The 17,364-nt window shown below is 40.3% G+C and overlaps 1 protein-coding gene across 1 annotated transcript in view; it reads left to right on the forward strand.

The window, feature by feature from the left end:
* CEP104 (centrosomal protein 104) overlaps positions 1–17,364 on the forward strand; it is a 581,941-nt gene that overhangs the window by 86,334 nt on the left and 478,243 nt on the right. Inside the window, 2 exon segments of the mRNA XM_053690408.1 lie at positions 11,493–11,696; positions 12,738–12,905. Coding sequence (XP_053546383.1) covers positions 11,493–11,696; positions 12,738–12,905 — 372 coding nt within the window.

Raw genomic sequence — 17,364 nt, forward strand, 5'->3', positions numbered from 1 at the left:
CCTCCGTGTGTTACTAGGGGAGGTATTAGCGGCTCTGAATGATTGTAACACAGTTGCAATCCCAGAAAAAATGTGTAGGTTGGATAAATATTTTGCGGTACCGACGAGTACTGACGTTTTTCCTATACCTAAGAGACTTACTGACATTGTTACTAAGGAGTGGGATAGACCCGGTGTGCCTTTCTCACCCCCTCCTATATTCAGAAAAATGTTTCCAATAGACGCCGCCACACGGGACTTATGGCAAATGGTCCCTAAGGTGGAGGGAGCAGTTTCTACTTTAGCTAAGCGTACCACTATCCCAGTGGAGGATAGCTGTGCTTTTTCAGATCCAATGGATAAAAAATTAGAGGGTTACCTTAAGAAAATGTTTGTTCAACAAGGGTTTATATTGCAACCTCTTGCATGTATTGCGCCTGTCACGGCTGCAGCAGCATTTTGGTTTGAGTCTCTGGAAGAGACACTTCAATCATCCACACTAGATGACATCACACACAAACTTAAATTCCTTAAGTTAGCTAATTCATTTATTTCAGATGCCGTAGTACATTTAACTAAACTTGCGGCTAAAAATTCAGGATTCGCCATTCAGGCACGCAGAGCTCTGTGGCTAAAATCCTGGTCAGCTGATGTTACGTCTAAATCTAAATTGCTTAATATTCCTTTCAAAGGGCAGACCTTATTCGGGCCCGGCTTGAGAGAGATTATTGATGACATTACAGGAGGTAAAGGTCATGCCCTGCCTCAGGACAAGGCCAAAGCCAAGGCTAGACAGTCCAATTTTCGTTCCTTTCGTAATTTCAAAGCAGGAGCAGCATCAACTTCCTCTGCACCAAAACAGGAAGGAGCTGTTGCTCGCTACAGACAAGGCTGGAAACCTAACCAGTCCTGGAACAGGGGCAAACAGGCCAGAAAACCTGCTGCTGCCCCTAAGACAGCATGAATTGAGGGCCCCCGATCCGGGACCGGATCTAGTGGGGGGCAGACTTTCCCTCTTCGCCCAGGCTTGGGCAAGAGATGTTCAGGATCCCTGGGCGTTAGAGATCATATCTCAGGGATACCTTCTGGACTTCAAATCCTTTCCCCCAAGAGGGAGATTTCATCTGTCAAGGTTGTCAACAAACCTAACAAAGAAGGAAGCGTTTCTACGCTGCGTACAAGATCTTTTATTAATGGGAGTGATCCATCCAGTTCCGCGGTTGGAACAAGGACAAGGGTTTTACTCAAATCTGTTTGTAGTTCCCAAAAAGAGGGAACCTTCAGGCCAATCTTGGATTTAAAGATCCTAAACAAATTCCTAAGAGTTCCATCGTTCAAGATGGAAACTATTCGAACAATTTTGCCCATGATCCAAGAGGGTCAGTACTTGACCACAGTGGATTTAAAGGATGCTTACCTTCACATACCGATTCACAGAAGTCATTACCGGTATCTAAGGTTTGCCTTTTTAGACAGGCATTACCGGCATTACAAACTGCCAAATCTCATACAGAGATAGTACTGGCATTTCTAAGGTCGCATGGATGGAAAGTGAACGAAGAGAAAAGTTCTCTCTTTCCACTCACAAGAGTTCCCTTCCTGGGGACTCTGATAGATTCTGTAGAAATGAAGATTTACCTGACAGAGGACAGGTTAACAAAACTTCAAAATGCATGCCGTGTCCTTCATTCCATTCAAGAGACCAGAAATTCTCTTCTATGGTGGCTTTATCGGCCACATCTGTCCAGGGGAATGCCATTCAGCACGCCAGACTGGTCAATTGTAACAACAGACGCCAGCCTACTAGGTTGGGGCGCTGTCTGGAATTCTCTGAAGGCTCAGGGACTATGGAATCAGGAGGAGAGTCTTCTTCCAATAAACATTCTGGAATTGAGAGCAGTCCTCAATGCTCTTCTGGCTTGGCCCCAGTTAGCAACTCGGGGGTTCATCAGGTTCCAGTCGGACAACATCACGACTGTAGCTTATATCAACCATCAGGGAGGGACAAGAAGCTCCCTAGCAATGATGGAAGTATCGAAGATAATTCGCTGGGCAGAGTCTCACTCTTGCCACCTGTCTGCAATCCACATCCCGGGAGTGGAGAACTGGGAGGCGGATTTCTTAAGTCGTCAGACTTTTCATCTGGGGGAGTGGGAACTTCATCCAGAGGTCTTTGCCCAAATACTTCCACGTTGGGGCAAACCAGAGATAGATCTCATGGCGTCTCGACAGAACGCCAAGCTTCCGCGCTACGGGTCCAGATCCAGGGATCCGGGAGCGGTCCTGATAGATGCCTTGACAGCACCATGGACCTTCAGGATGGCTTATGTGTTTCCACCTTTCCCGATGCTTCCTCGATTGATTGCCAGAATCAAACAGGAGAAAGCATCAGTGATTCTAATAGCGCCTGCATGGCCACGCAGGACTTGGTATACAGATCTGGTGGACATGTCATTCTGTCCACCTTGGTCGTTACCTCTGAAACAGGACCTTCTGATTCAGGGTCCTTTCAAACATCAAAATCTAACTTCTCTGAAGCTGACTGCTTGGAAATTGAACGCTTGATCTTATCAAAGCGTGGTTTTTCTGAGTCAGTTATTGATACCTTAATACAGGCTAGGAAGCCTGTCACCAGAAAGATTTACCATAAAATATGGCGTAAATACCTATATTGGTGCGAATCCAAAGGTTACTCTTAGAGTAAGGTTAGGATTCCTAGGATATTGTCTTTTCTACAAGAAGGTTTAGAAAAGGGGTTATCCGCTAGTTCCTTAAAGGGACAGATCTCAGCTCTGTCCATTCTGTTACACAAGCGTCTGTCAGAAGTTCCAGACGTTCAGGCTTTTTGTCAGGCTTTGGCCAGGATTAAACCTGTGTTTAAAGCTGTGGCTCCACCATGGAGTTTAAACCTTGTTCTTAACGTTTTACAGGGTGTTCCGTTTGAACCCCTTCATTCCATTGATATAAAGTTGTTATCTTGGAAAGTTCTATTTTTAATGGCTATTTCCTCGGCTCGAAGAGTCTCTGAGTTATCAGCCTTACATTGTGATTCTCCTTATTTGATTTTTCACTCGGATAAGGTAGTTCTGCGTACTAAGCCTGGGTTCTTACCTAAGGTAGTCACTAACAGGAATATCAATCAGGAGATTGTTGTTCCATCCTTGTGCCCAAATCCTTCTTCGAGGAAGGAACGTCTTTTGCACAATCTGGATGTAGTTCGTGCCCTTAAATTTTATTTACAGGCAACTAAAGATTTTCGACAAACGTCTTCCCTGTTTGTCGTTTACTCTGGTCAGAGGAGAGGTCAAAAAGCTTCTGCTACCTCTCTCTCTTTTTGGCTTCGTAGCATAATTCGTTTAGCTTATGAGACTGCTGGACAGCAGCCTCCTGAAAGAATTACAGCTCATTCCACTAGAGCTGTGGCTTCCACTTGGGCCTTTAAGAATGAGGCCTCTGTTGAACAGATTTGCAAGGCTGCAACTTGGTCTTCGCTTCATACTTTTTCCAAATTTTACAAATTTGACACTTTTGCTTCCTCGGAGGCTATTTTTGGGAGAAAGGTTCTTCAGGCAGTGGTTCCTTCTGTATAAAGAGCCTGCCTATCCCTCCCGTCATCCGTGTACTTTTGCTTTGGTATTGGTATCCCACAAGTAATGATGACCCGTGGACTGATCACACTTAACAGAAGAAAACACAATTTATGCTTACCTGATAAATTCCTTTCTTCTGTAGTGTGATCAGTCCACGGCCCGCCCTGTTTTTTAAGGCAGGTAAATATTTTTTAAATTATACTCCAGTCACCACTACACCCTTGGCTTCTCCTTTCTCATTGGTCCTTGGTCGAATGACTGGAGGTGACGTAGAGGGGAGGAGCTATGTAGCAACTCTGCTGGGTGAATCCTCTTGCACTTCCTGTAGGGGAGCAGTTAATATCCCACAAGTAATGATGACCCGTGGACTGATCACACTACAGAAGAAAGGAATTTATCAGGTAAGCATAAATTATGTTTTTGTAAACCTTACTGAACTTGATGACATGATGGGCCTTATCTATGAAGTAATCTAAGCAGTCTAAAAACAGCTGTGACTTAATCTTTCCACCACCTCAAGGCTGCTTGCACAAAAGCCGGGAGGCGGCTGCACATGATTTGCTCGTGCAATTATGACTGCGGTAGGGGATATTGCCTGTTCTTCACACAAATTGGAAAACAGCACACTTACAACACTGGGGCATGGAACCAAAGACCTCTATGTACATGACTAAGGGCCTATTAAAGGCTTGAAACGTTGTTTTTCCTATGGACCCAGCAACAAGATATTAAAGGTCTATTTAATGTCTTTTCTATGATGATTTAGACAATCAGGTTGCATAAGTTGTTTTTATAGTAGATTCACCTAAGGCAAATCATCTCTGGCGCTGTGAATTGCTGCTTTAGCCCAGTGGTGTATTTAGCTCATGCTTGTCTCAAATATATTTCTTACATTTGGCATCTATGTGCTTTCAGAGGTAGCATAGTCGGTAAAGTCAACATAAAACTTTCAAGATTCAGATAGAGCATACAATTTTAAACAACTTTCCATTTCCTTCTATCAACTCAATTGTTTTTTTCTGTTTCTATCCTTTGTTGAAAAGCATACCTAGGTAGAGCAGCAATGCACTACTGGGAGCCAGCTGCTGATTGTTGGCTGCACATATATGCCTCTTGTCATTTGCTCACCTGGTGTGTTTAGCTAGTTCCCAGTAGTTCATTGCGGCTCTTTCAACAAAAGATACCAAGAGAATTAAGAAAATGTAATAATAGAAGTAAATTGGAAAGTTGTTTAAAATTGTATGTTCTATCTGTATTATGAGACAAATTTTGGGTTTCATGTCACTTTAACCCCGTAAAGGATTACAGCAGTTTTTAAAAACATATAATACATATGGCATTGTAAACAGGAAATATTAAGCATCATATTGAATTTTATTATGACGGAAAAATGAAGCATTTTTCTTTATAAAAATATATATTTTAAAATCCAAGATTACGTCACTAAAGCCATTCCATAAAATGGTTGTGTCTAGACAATTCCATATTGGCCATTCTCTGTGCTGCAAATTAACATATTCAGCATATTAACCGTGTTCCTGAATGCATGCAAATGTCAGATATAGGTAAAAGCATGCACAATTGATCCTTGCATGAATTAAGTTATTTAATAAATGCATCTTCATTACTAAAATGTATGCTCTTTTTTTACTAGGGGTGATCCTTAAACATTTACTTACAATTAATATGCTGCTTCACTCGCTTTATTCTTTGCTGGGCGTGATGCTGCTGATACGGCACCCGATTACACCCTGGTCACGTGACCACAGTATGAATAAGTATTAATTTGTTAACCCGAAACGTTTCTGTTTCTTGGGGATCCCCCACACTTGTTTCACTGGAATATTTGTAGTTAATGCAGGCTTGGTAAGCCTTCTACTGGCAAAGTGTTTGGTGCTGTATTCTTTTCTGAAATTTACACGACCATAGAGGTAGTGAGGTCATTGATTTTTTTTTTCTGACAGATTGCACAGGCACAAGTGAATTACATTCAAAGCGCATGCTTGGATAAGTGCATGCACCCAGGAAATGCTTAAAAACAGAGAACTCTGGTTTCCCACTGTGATTGGCTAATGCAAATTAGCCTCATAATGGGTTTGAAAAGACTCCAATTTTGTACTGCATATTACAAATAATCTTATAGGTATAGAGATATATTGTACCAAAATATCATCAATCATCAGATATATTATTATTATCAGGTATTTGTAGAGCACCAACAGATTCCGCAGCGCTGTAAACATAGTCGGTTTACATGTACAGGATAGCTTTTGTAGGGGTCAAGTGGATAGAGGGCCCTGCCGAGAGTTTCACTGTTGTAGTCGGCTCTTATGAAGCGATCTGTAAACAGCTGGGCCCATAGGCTTACATTCTAAGGGGTTCAAGGGGAAAGCAATGGCGTTAGGAAAGGTTAGTGTTGGTTGTATGCATCCCTGAATAGTATAGTTTTTAGGGAGTGCTTGAAGCTGTTAAAACTAGGGGAGAGTCTTATGGAGCGAGGCAGGGAATTCCACAAGATGGGGGCCAGTCTGGAGAAGTCCTGTAAACGTGAATGTGAGGAAGTAACAAGAGAGGAGGAGAGGAGGAGATCCTGAGCTGATCGAAGGGGACGGGAGGGAGAGTATCTAGAGACAAGTTCTGAGATGTAGGGGGAGCAGTGCAGTTGAGAGCTTTATATGTCAGAGTGAGGATTTTATGTTTAATCCTAGAGGTAAGAGGAAGCCAGTGAAGGGATTGGCAGAGAGGTGCAGCAGATGAAGAGCGACGAGTAAGGAAGATGAGCCTGGCAGAGGCATTCATAATGGATTGTAAAGGAGCTATGCGGCAGCTAGGTAGACCAGAGAGGACGGAGTTGCAGTAGTCGAGGCGGGAAAGGATGAGAGAGTGGATTAACATCTTGGTTGTATCTTGTGTAAGGAAATGTCTAATTTTAGCAATGTTTTTAAGGTGGAAGCGGCAGGCTTTAGCCAAGGACTGAATGTGAAGAGTGAAGGAAAGATCTGAGTCAAGTGTGACCCCAAGACACATGTAGAAATAAATAAATAAAGCATACTCTTGTATGTGAAGAACATTGGAATGTGAAATATTCATATTTTTATGTTGGGTTAACGCACATGCGGCTAGATTTAGAGTTTTGTCGGTAACGACCCGCGTAGCTAACGCTGGCTTTTTTCTGGCCGCACCTTTAAAATAACTCTGGTATTGAGAGTCCACAGAATGGCTGCGTTAGGCTCCAAAAAAGGAGCGTAGAGCATATTTAACGCAACTTCAACTCTCGATACCAGAGTTGCTTACGGACGCGGCCAGCCTCAAAAACGTGCTCGTGCACGATTCCCCCATAGGAAACAATGGGGCTGTTTGAGCTGAAAAAAAACCTAACACCTGCAAAAAAGCCGCGTTCAGCTCCTAACGCAGCCCCATTGTTTGCTATGGGGTAACACTTCCTACGTCTGCACCTAACACTCTAACATGTACCCCGAGTCTAAACACCCCTAACCTTACACTTATTAACCCCTATTCTGCCGCCCCCGCTATCGCTGAACCCTGCATATTATTATTATTCCCTAATCTGCCGCTCCGTAAATTGCCGCTACTTACATTATCCCTATGTACCCCTAATCTGCTGTCTCTAACACCGCCGACCCCTATATTATATTTATTAACCCCTAATCTGCCGCCCACAACCTCGCCTCCACCTGCCTACACTTATTAACCCCTAATCTGCCGACCGGACCGCACCGCTATTATAATAAAGTTATTAACCCCTAATCCTCCTCACTAACCCTATAATAAATAGTATTAACCCCTAATCTGCCCTCCCTAACATCGCTGACACCTAACTTCAAACATTAACCCCTAATCTGCCGACTGGAGCTCACCGCTATTCTAATAAATGTATTAACCCCTAAAGCTAAGTCTAACCCTAACACTAACACCCCCCTAAATTAAATATAATTTAATTAACTCTTCTTAAATAAATTATTCCTATTTAAAGCTAAATACTTACCTGTAAAATAAATCCTTATATAGCTACAATATAAATTATAATTATATTATAGCTATTTTAGGATTAATGTTTATTTTACAGGTAACTTTGTATTTATTTTAACCAGGTACAATAGCTATTAAATAGTTAAGAACTATTTAATAGCTAAAATAGTTAAAAATAATTACAAATTTACCTGTAAAATAAATCCATAACCTAAGTTACAATTAAACCTAACACTACACTATCAATAAATAAATTAAATAAAATACCTATAATTATCTACAATTAAACCTAACACTACACTATCAATAAATAAATGAAATACAATTCCTACAAATAAATACAATGAAATAAACTAACTAAAGTACAAAAAATAAAAAAGAACTAAGTTACAAAAAATAAAAAAATATTTACAAACATTAGAAAAATATTACAACAATTTTAAACTAATTACACCTACTCTAAGCCCCCTAATAAAATAACAAAGCCCCCCAAAATAAAAAAATGCCCTACCCTATTCTAAATTACTAAAGTTCAAAGCTTTTACCTTACCAGCCCTGAACAGGGCCCTTTGCGGGGCATGCCCCAAGAAATTCAGCTCTTTTGCCTGTAAAAAAAAAACATACAATACCCCCCTCCCCAACATTACAACCCACCACCCACATACCCCTAATCTAACCCAAACCCCCCTTAAATAAACCTAACACTAAGCCCCTGAAGATCATCCTACCTTATCTTCACCATACCAGGTTCACCGATCGATCCAGAAGAGCTCCTCCGATGTCCTGATCCAAGCCCAAGCGGGGGGCTGAAGAGGTCCATGATCCGGCTGAAGTCATCATCCAAGCGGGAGCTGAAGAGGTCCATGATCCGGATGAAGTCTTCATCCAAGCGGGAGCTGAAGAGGTCCATGATCCGGATGAAGTCTTCTATCAACGGCATCTTCAATCTTCTTTCTTCGGGAGCCATCATCTTCCATCCGACGCGGAACATCCTCTTCTCCCGACGCCTACTCGCCGAATGACGGTTCCTTTAAATGACGTCATCCAAGATGGCGTCCCTCGAATTCCGATTGGCTGATAGGATTCTATCAGCCAATCGGAATTTAGGTAGGAATATTCTGATTGGCTGATGGAATCAGCCAATCAGAATCAAGTTCAATCCGATTGGCTGATCCAATCAGCCAATCAGATTGAGCTCGCATTCTATTGGCTGTACCGATTTAAAGGAACCGTCATTCGGCGAGTAGGCGTCGGGAGAAGAGGATGTTCCGCGTCGGATGGAAGATGATGGCTCCCGAAGAAAGAAGATTGAAGATGCCGTTGATAGAAGACTTCATCCGGATCATGGACCTCTTCAGCTCCCGCTTGGATGATGACTTCAGCCGGATCATGGACCTCTTCAGCCCCCCGCTTGGGCTTGGATCAGGACATCGGAGGAGCTCTTCTGGATCGATCGGTGAACCTGGTATGGTGAAGATAAGGTAGGAAGATCTTCAGGGGCTTAGTGTTAGGTTTATTTAAGGGGGGTTTGGGTTAGATTAGGGGTATGTGGGTGGTGGGTTGTAATGTTGGGGGGGATGGGTATTGTATGTTTTTTTTTACAGGCAAAAGAGCTGAACTTCTTGGGGCATGCCCCGCAAAGGGCCCTGTTCAGGGCTGGTAAGGTAAAAGAGCTTTGAACTTTAGTAATTTAGAATAGGGTAGGGCATTTTTTATTTTGGGGGGCTTTGTTATTTTATTAGGGGGCTTAGAGTAGGTGTAATTAGTTTAAAATTGTTGTAATATTTTTCTAATGTTTGTAAATATTTTTTTATTTTTTGTAACTTAGTTCTTTTTTATTTTTTGTACTTTAGTTAGTTTATTTCATTGTATTTATTTGAAAGAATTGTATTTAATTTATTTATTGATAGTGTAGTGTTAGGTTTAATTGTAGATAATTATAGGTATTTTATTTAATTTATTTATTGATAGTGTAGTGTTAGGTTTAATTGTAACTTAGGTTAGGATTTATTTTACAGGTAAATTTGTAATTATTTTAACTATTTTAGCTATTAAATAGTTCTTAACTATTTAATAGCTATTGTACCTGGTTAAAATAAATACAAAGTTACCTGTAAAATAAATATTAATCCTAAAATAGCTATAATATAATTATAATTTATATTGTAGCTATATTAGGATTTATTTTACAGGTAAGTATTTAGCTTTAAATAGGAATAATTTATTTAAGAAGAGTTAATTAATTTCGTTAGATTAAAATTATATTTAATTTAGGGGGGTGTTAGTGTTAGGGTTAGACTTAGCTTTAGGGGTTAATACATTTATTAGAATAGCGGTGAGCTCCAGTCGGCAGATTAGGGGTTAATAATTGAAGTTAGGTGTCGGCGATGTTAGGGAGGGCAGATTAGGGGTTAATACTATTTATTATAGGGTTATTGAGGCGGGAGTGAGGCGGATTAGGGGTTAATAACTTTATTATAGTAGCGGTGCGGTCCGCTCGGCAGATTAGGGGTTAATAAGTGTAGGCAGGTGGAGGCGACGTTGAGGGGGGCAGATTAGGGGTTAATAAATATAATATAGGGGTCGGTGGTGTTAGGGGCAGCAGATTAGGGGTACATAAGTATAACGTAGGTGGCGGTCGGCAGATTAGGGGTTAATTATTGTAGGTAGCTGGCGGCGACGTTGTGGGGGGCAGGTTAGGGGTTAATAAATATAATATAGGGGTCGGCGGTGTTAGGGGCAGCAGATTAGGGGTACATAAGTATAACGTAGGTGGCGGTCGGCAGATTAGGGGTTAAAAAAATTTATCGAGTGGCGGCGATGTGGGGGGGGGCTCGGTTTAGGGGTACATAGGTAGTTTATGGGTGTTAGTGTACTTTAGAGTACAGTAGTTAAGAGCCTTATGAACCGGCGTTAGCCCAGAAAGCTCTTAACTACTGACTTTTTTCTGCGGCTGGAGTTTTGTCGTTAGAATTCTAACGCTCACTTCAGCCACGACTACCGGAGTTAGAAAGATCCTATTGAAAAGATAGGATACGCAATTGACGTAAGGGGATCTGCGGTATGGAAAAGTCGCGGCTGAAAAGTGAGCGTTAGACCCTTTTTTGAATGACTCCAAATACCGGCGGTAGCCTAAAACCAGCGTTAGGAGCCTCTAACGCTGGTTTTCACGGCTACCGCCAAACTCCAAATCTAGGCCTTAATAATCAATCCGGTTTGTGCGCGAGTAAGGTGTTAATTTTTTTTTCATTTCTTTTGCTTCATTGACCTTTTATAAAGGAATAGGCATTCAATATCCTAAGTTCGGCTTTTTATGTGCATCGGGTTAGCGCTTGTTCAAAAACAGTTTACTTTCAACTTAATATGAGCGATACCCGATGTGCGCAAAAAGCTTACTTCTAGCGGAGTTAGCACTCCTCTTGCAATCTGGCCCTAAATTGGTAAAACTGATGGAAGAGGGAAGTGAATGCAAGGCGGAGAGGTTTTACGTTAAACATTGTGATGTTTCTACCTATATCCAGATGGAGGGCTAACTGTTTCATACGCAGTCATTGTGAGCATGAGGAAAGGGATTTAAAGGAACCGTAAACACTGTGTAATTACAAAATGTTCCTGTTGTCTTCCTATAGAACAACATCAGCCAAGTCTAAACATTTTTAAGACAAATTATTGGCATGTTTGCTGTAGTTGTTTTTCAATAGCCAAAATTCCCACACCACTTGAAGGAATTAATCCAGGCTTTAGCCTGCAGACAACAAGGCTAGCTAGTCCTAATGTTAGTAAAAAGCACATTGTTTTTCAATTGTTATCTGTTAAAGCCAATTTCTAATCTAGGACAATATATATGAAGGTCCTTCATGCACTGTTTCACTCAATAATGTAAGAAAAGCTGCTGTTGGTGATGAAATTAGTTATTTCCTTTTCTTTGTGCAGGTTGATGCATTGCCCTATGATGAGCGGCCTCTTCCAGCGCTAAGGAAAAACAAAGAGGATTCATTTACTTATGTTGAACCCGATTCACAAGATGATAATTTGATTGATACTCCAAGAAGCAGAATAACAGGAGAACCCGAACCATTAACAGAGAAAGCATTGAGAGAGGCTGGCTTTGCAATTGAAGTGTTTGGTGAAGCTTTGGTAAGTTCTGTGGCATTGAGGCAAATATTTACATTTTAGAATTATTTATAGAAAGATGTGAAGGCAATGGGATGTTTTGTAAGGCAACCCGTTTTATTACGTATAATACATTTACTAAAGGGACAGTTTACAATTTAAATATAACTGCATGTAATAGACACTACAATAAAGAAGACTATGCACAGATACTGATCTAAATTTCCAGTATAAAACCTATTAAATACTTACTTAGAAGCTCCTAGTTTAGCACTGTTGATGAGGTTAGGCTGGGGCACCCAGTGAAAGGGGCTGAGAAAGCAGGAAAATCAGACACTCCCCCCTCCCTGCATATGAAAAGACAGATTACACAAACAGGAGCCAGCAGGAGTCTGTAGACATCTAAAACTTTGGGGTTTGGTTAAGAGTATGAAAATCAGCACAATGTTATTAAAAAAAATTAAGCAAAACTACACATTGTTAAAAAATCACTACCAGATGGGCTATATAAATAGATCATATATAAAATATTTATGCAAAGAAAAATCTAGTATGTCCATTTAAAGGGACATAAATGTACAAAAAATGCTTTAATGTGTTACAGTATTTTATTATTGCATTGTTGCTTTCATATAATTATGTATTTAATTTCTGTAAAGGGGTTAAACCCCTTGTTAAAGTCAGCTGAAGAGAAGCAATGCACTTTTGGAAGCTAGCTGAACACATCTAGTAAGCCAATGACGAGACAAATGTATGTAGCCACCAATCCCCAGCTAGCTCCCAGTAGTGCATTGCTTCTGCTGAGAATATGTACATATGCTTTTCAACAAAGGATACCAGGAGAGTAAATTCAATTTGATCATAAAGCAAGTTAATTTCTATCTAAATCATGAAACTTAATTTTGACTTTCATGTTCAGTTGATTCTGCCAGGTTAGAGCATTACTTTGTTAGCTGTATTACTAGTTTGCATGAAAGATCTAGTACAATGGTAGTTTTTTTTTCTCATTAATAATACGATTCTGCTGTAAATTTATTTCATTTTTTGGGCTTGTTTTAATCTTAGGTTGCAGGAGCATATTCCAAAACATGGTCTTACAGAGAAGATGCTTTACTTGCAGTGTACAAGAAGCTGGTAGACATGCCAACAGGAACGCCAAAGGATGACTTAAGGAATATTCTTAGAGCTGCTGTCTTTCTTGTCCGTAGGGCGATCAAAGACAAAGTGTCCTCAGTGAGTAGTATTTTCTATTAAGCTTGCCCTTGTTCTTATTGTTTTAAATCTCTGCTGATGTTTCTGATTTTGTTCTAGTAAAGTTTGATGAAAACAGCGCTGCATATATCCTGTACACATCTCCCTTCACTGCCTAGACTTCTATCCTGGACCTCTTCGTGTTCTAAGCCTTTGAAAGATATAAGGGACATTCAAGTCAAAATTAAACTTTCATGATTCAGATAGAGCATACAATTTTCTTTAAATATTTATTTCAAAGCCAGCAATGTATCAAAAATACAGGATCAGCGCCTTGTAAGGCAAAACAATGATGGTTACAAAACGGTAAAAATAAACAGACCTATATTTATAGTTTTTACATCACATTGCAGGAGTTTTATATTTTATCTTAAAAAAAAAATACACACACAAAACAACTATATACCTCTTAGGGGTGTTATTATATAAATGCAGTAATCATATCTGACAGTGCTTAACAATCGTCTCTCAACAGTCCAATCCCAGATCTGACCATTTATACGATTATGTATCCACTATATTAATATCTAACTTTGACCAAAATATACTACATAAACATCAATCATATACAGAAAATAAGGAGAGACAGACTTATATCTACTAAGTAGTCAAAATGCAGTTCTGGGTACTAAAACATTTTAAACTTTCTTGTAAACTTTCTTGTAAAATCTCAACTTAATTATCCACTCGGAATAATGATTAAACTTAGTTATATTTCTTAAAGGACCATAATACCCAAATGTTTAAACACTTGAAAGTGATGCAGCATAGCTGTAAAAAGCTGATGTAAAAAAGAAATATATTTTACCTCAAAAGTTTCTCAGTAGCCACATTCCATTGTAAAGGATTTCTAAGCATCATATTATTATATCTGTCCCGGGATGAGTCTCGTGCACTCTCATGTTATTTCCCTATTCAGTTTAGGGAAGTTTACAATGAAATCTCTTGAGAGTCAAGTCAAATCTCATGAGATCACAGTAAAAGAGTTCATGAACTCAGCACTGCTGATGCTGATTGGCTGCTGTTCATTTCTTCATTTTTTAATTTTTTTTTTTACCTGCAGCTGGGCAACAGCTGAGTATAACTTTTTACACAGAACTTACTCTGCTGAGCTGAGGAAATTGTGAGGTAAAATATCTTCTTTTTTTACATAGCGATGCTCAGGTGATATTTTCCTGTCAGCTTTTTATAGTTATACTGCATCAGTTTCAAGTGATTTAGGATATGAGTATTATGTCCCTTTAATTTATATTTTACCCTGTAGGTATATTCCAAAAAAGAGGAAAAAATTACAGCCAAATTATACACATAGGTCTACATTCAACTTAACCGACCTGGGATTTAAAGTGAAAAGAAAAAAAATTCCGATATTGGATAAGTTCCAATAACCTAATTATAACCTAAAGTTACAAAGGAAGGAAGGAATGGGAGGAGGAAAAAAAAGGGAGAGGGAAAGGTTAGGAGATGGCAGGTTACCAGAGGCCCAAAAGAACCTATATCCTGGTCACTGTCTAAATTAGTATCAAACTGTTCAAGAATGCATTGTTTCTTCAAACAGTTCTTAATTTCTAGTATGCTAGGGATCGATTTTGTCTAACATTTTTTAAAAATTAGACATCTAGCGGCTAATATGACCATATTCACTATTTCTCTTGTAAGATGTATCGAGTCCACGGATTCATCCATACTTGTGGGATATTCTCCTTTCCTACAGGAAGTGGCAAAGAGAGCACCCACAGCAGAGCTGTCTATATAGCTCCTCCCTTAACTCCACCCCCAGTCATTCTCTTTGCCTACTTTAAGTACTAGAAAGGGCAGAGTGAGTGTGGTGACTAAAATGTTAGTTTTTATTTTCTCAAGCAAAAGTTTGTTATTTTAAATGGTACCGGTGTGTACTATTTACTCTCTGGCAGAAAAGGGATGAAGATTTCTGCAAGGAGGATGATGATCTTAGCACTTTGTAACTAAGATCCACTGCTGTTCTCACAAGGCCTGAAGAGTACAGGAAAACTTCAGTTGGGGCAACAGTTTGCAGGCTAAACTGCATTGAGGTATGTTCAGTCTATTTTTGTCTAGACAGACTGTGATTATTCTAGAAAAGACTGGCAATATCCCCATGAGGGAAGGGTAAGCTGTATTCAGACACTTAGTAGGAATCCTAGCTTGAATTAAGGGCTCATTAGTTACTGGTGACACTGATAGGAAAAAACGTTTTGGTTTTTTATTAAAAAAATGCAAATATAACGTTTTTTGAGGGACTTTAAGGGGTCATTGTGGCTTGGTTAAGGGTTATTAACCCATATGGCTAGTTTAGGAAACACTCTGTTGTATTTCTTTTAGGCCCCATAACATTGAGTGAGGTGGGAGGGGCCTATTTTCACGCCTCAGTTGCGCAGTTTCTTTTACTCAGAGACATCCAGCTGCTTCTCCAGAGGGCCCTACTGTGTTTGAGGGCTGTAAAGAAGTCCCCCCCCCCCACAAATCGTTTATAAAGGGCAGGTAGGCGCCAAAGCAGAGCTGTGGCAAGGTGCTGAACGTTTTTTACCGTTTTTTTACGTTTTGTCAATCCGGTTTTTACATTAAGGGGTTAATTGTTTATTTGCATAGCTGTGCAAAGTTACTAAGGCTTTATGATGCTACTGTAAAAATTTCGTTGAGTTTACTACTTTTTTACACTGTTTTGCAGAGTTTGTGCAGCTTTTTTTTCTCTTAAAGGCACAGTACCGTTTTTTTCTAAGTGTTATTTGCTTTGATTAAAGTGTTTTCCAAGCTTGCTTGTTACATTACTAGCCTGTTTAACACGTCTGATACCAAGGAAAATCCTTGTTCAATGTGTTTAGAAGCCATTGGGGAACCCCCTCTTAGAATGTGTCCTACTTGCACTGATATGTCTATAAATTATAAAGAGCATATTTTAGCACTCAAAAATATTGCAATAGATGATTCTCAGACAGAAGGAAATGAGGGTTTAACATCTAGCTCTCCCCAAGTGTCACAACCAGTAACGCCCGCACAAGTGACGCCTAGTACCGATAGTGCGTCAAATTCATTTACTTTACAAGACATGGCCACAGTTATGAATACAACCCTCACAGAGGTTTTATTTAAACTGCCTGGTTTACAAGGAAAGCGTGACAGCTCTGGGTAAAGAACAAATGCTGAGCTGTCTGACGCTTTAGTAGCCGTATCCGATATACCTTTGCAATGTTCTGAAGTTGGGGTAAGGGATTTGTTATCTGAGGGAGAAATTTCTGATTCAGGAAAGACGCTCCCTCAGACAGATTCTGATATGACGGCATTTAAATTTAAGCTTGAACACCTCTGCTTATTGCTCAGGGAGGTATTAGCGACTCTAGATGATTGTGACCCTATAGTGGTCCCAGAGAAATTGTGTAAAATGGACAAATACTTAGAGGTTCCTGTTTACACTGATGTTTTTCCAGTCCCTAAGAGGATTGTTAATATTGTTACTAAGGAGTGGGATAGACCAGGTATACCGTTTGCTCCCCCTCCTGTTTTTAAGAAAATGTTTCCCATATCTGACACCATGCGGGACTCGTGGCAGGCGGTCCCTAAGGTGGAGGGAGCTATTTCTACTCTGGCTAAGCGTACAACTATACCTATCGAAGACAGTTGTGCTTTCAAAGATCCTATGGATAAAAAAATTAGAGGGTCTCCTGAAGAAAACATTTGTTCATCAAGGTTTTTTTCTCCTACCTATTGCGTGCAATGTTCCTGTAACTATTGCAGCTGCTTTCTGGTTCGAGGCTCTAGAAGAGTCTCTCCAGATGGAGACTCCATTAGAGGATATTATGGACAGATTTAAGGCCCTTAAGTTGGCTAATTCTTTCATTACAGATGCCTCTTTCCAACTGGCTAAATTAGCGGCAAAGAATTCAGGTTTTGCCATTTTAGCACGCAGGGCGTTATGGCTTAAGTCCTGGTCTGCTGATGTGTTGTCAAAATCTAAACTTTTGAACATCCCTTTCAAAGGAAAGACCCTATTTGGGCCTGAACTGAAAGAGATTATTTCAGACATCACTAGAGGGAAAGGCCATGCCCTCCCTCAGGATAGAACAAATAAAATGAGTACCAAACAAAATAATTTTCATTCCTTTCGGAACTTCAAGGGTGGTCCCGCTTCCGCTTCCCCTACTGCAAAGCAAGAGGGGAATTTTGCCCAATCCAAGTCAGTCTGGAGACACAACCAGGTTTGGAACAAGGGTAAACAGGCCTGCAGCTGCCTCTAAGACAGCATGAAGGGGTAGCCCCCGATCCGGGACCGGATCTAGTAGGGGGCAGACTCTCTCTCTTCGCTCAGGCTTGGGCAAGAGATGTTCACGATTCCTGGGCTGTCCCAGGGATATCTTCTGGACTTCAAAGACTCTCCCCCCAAGGGGGAGATTTCACATTTCTCAATTGTCTGCAAACCAGACAAAGA

This window comes from Bombina bombina, chromosome 8, assembly GCF_027579735.1.
Source record: "Bombina bombina isolate aBomBom1 chromosome 8, aBomBom1.pri, whole genome shotgun sequence".
NCBI classification, from domain to species: Eukaryota; Metazoa; Chordata; class Amphibia; order Anura; family Bombinatoridae; genus Bombina; species Bombina bombina.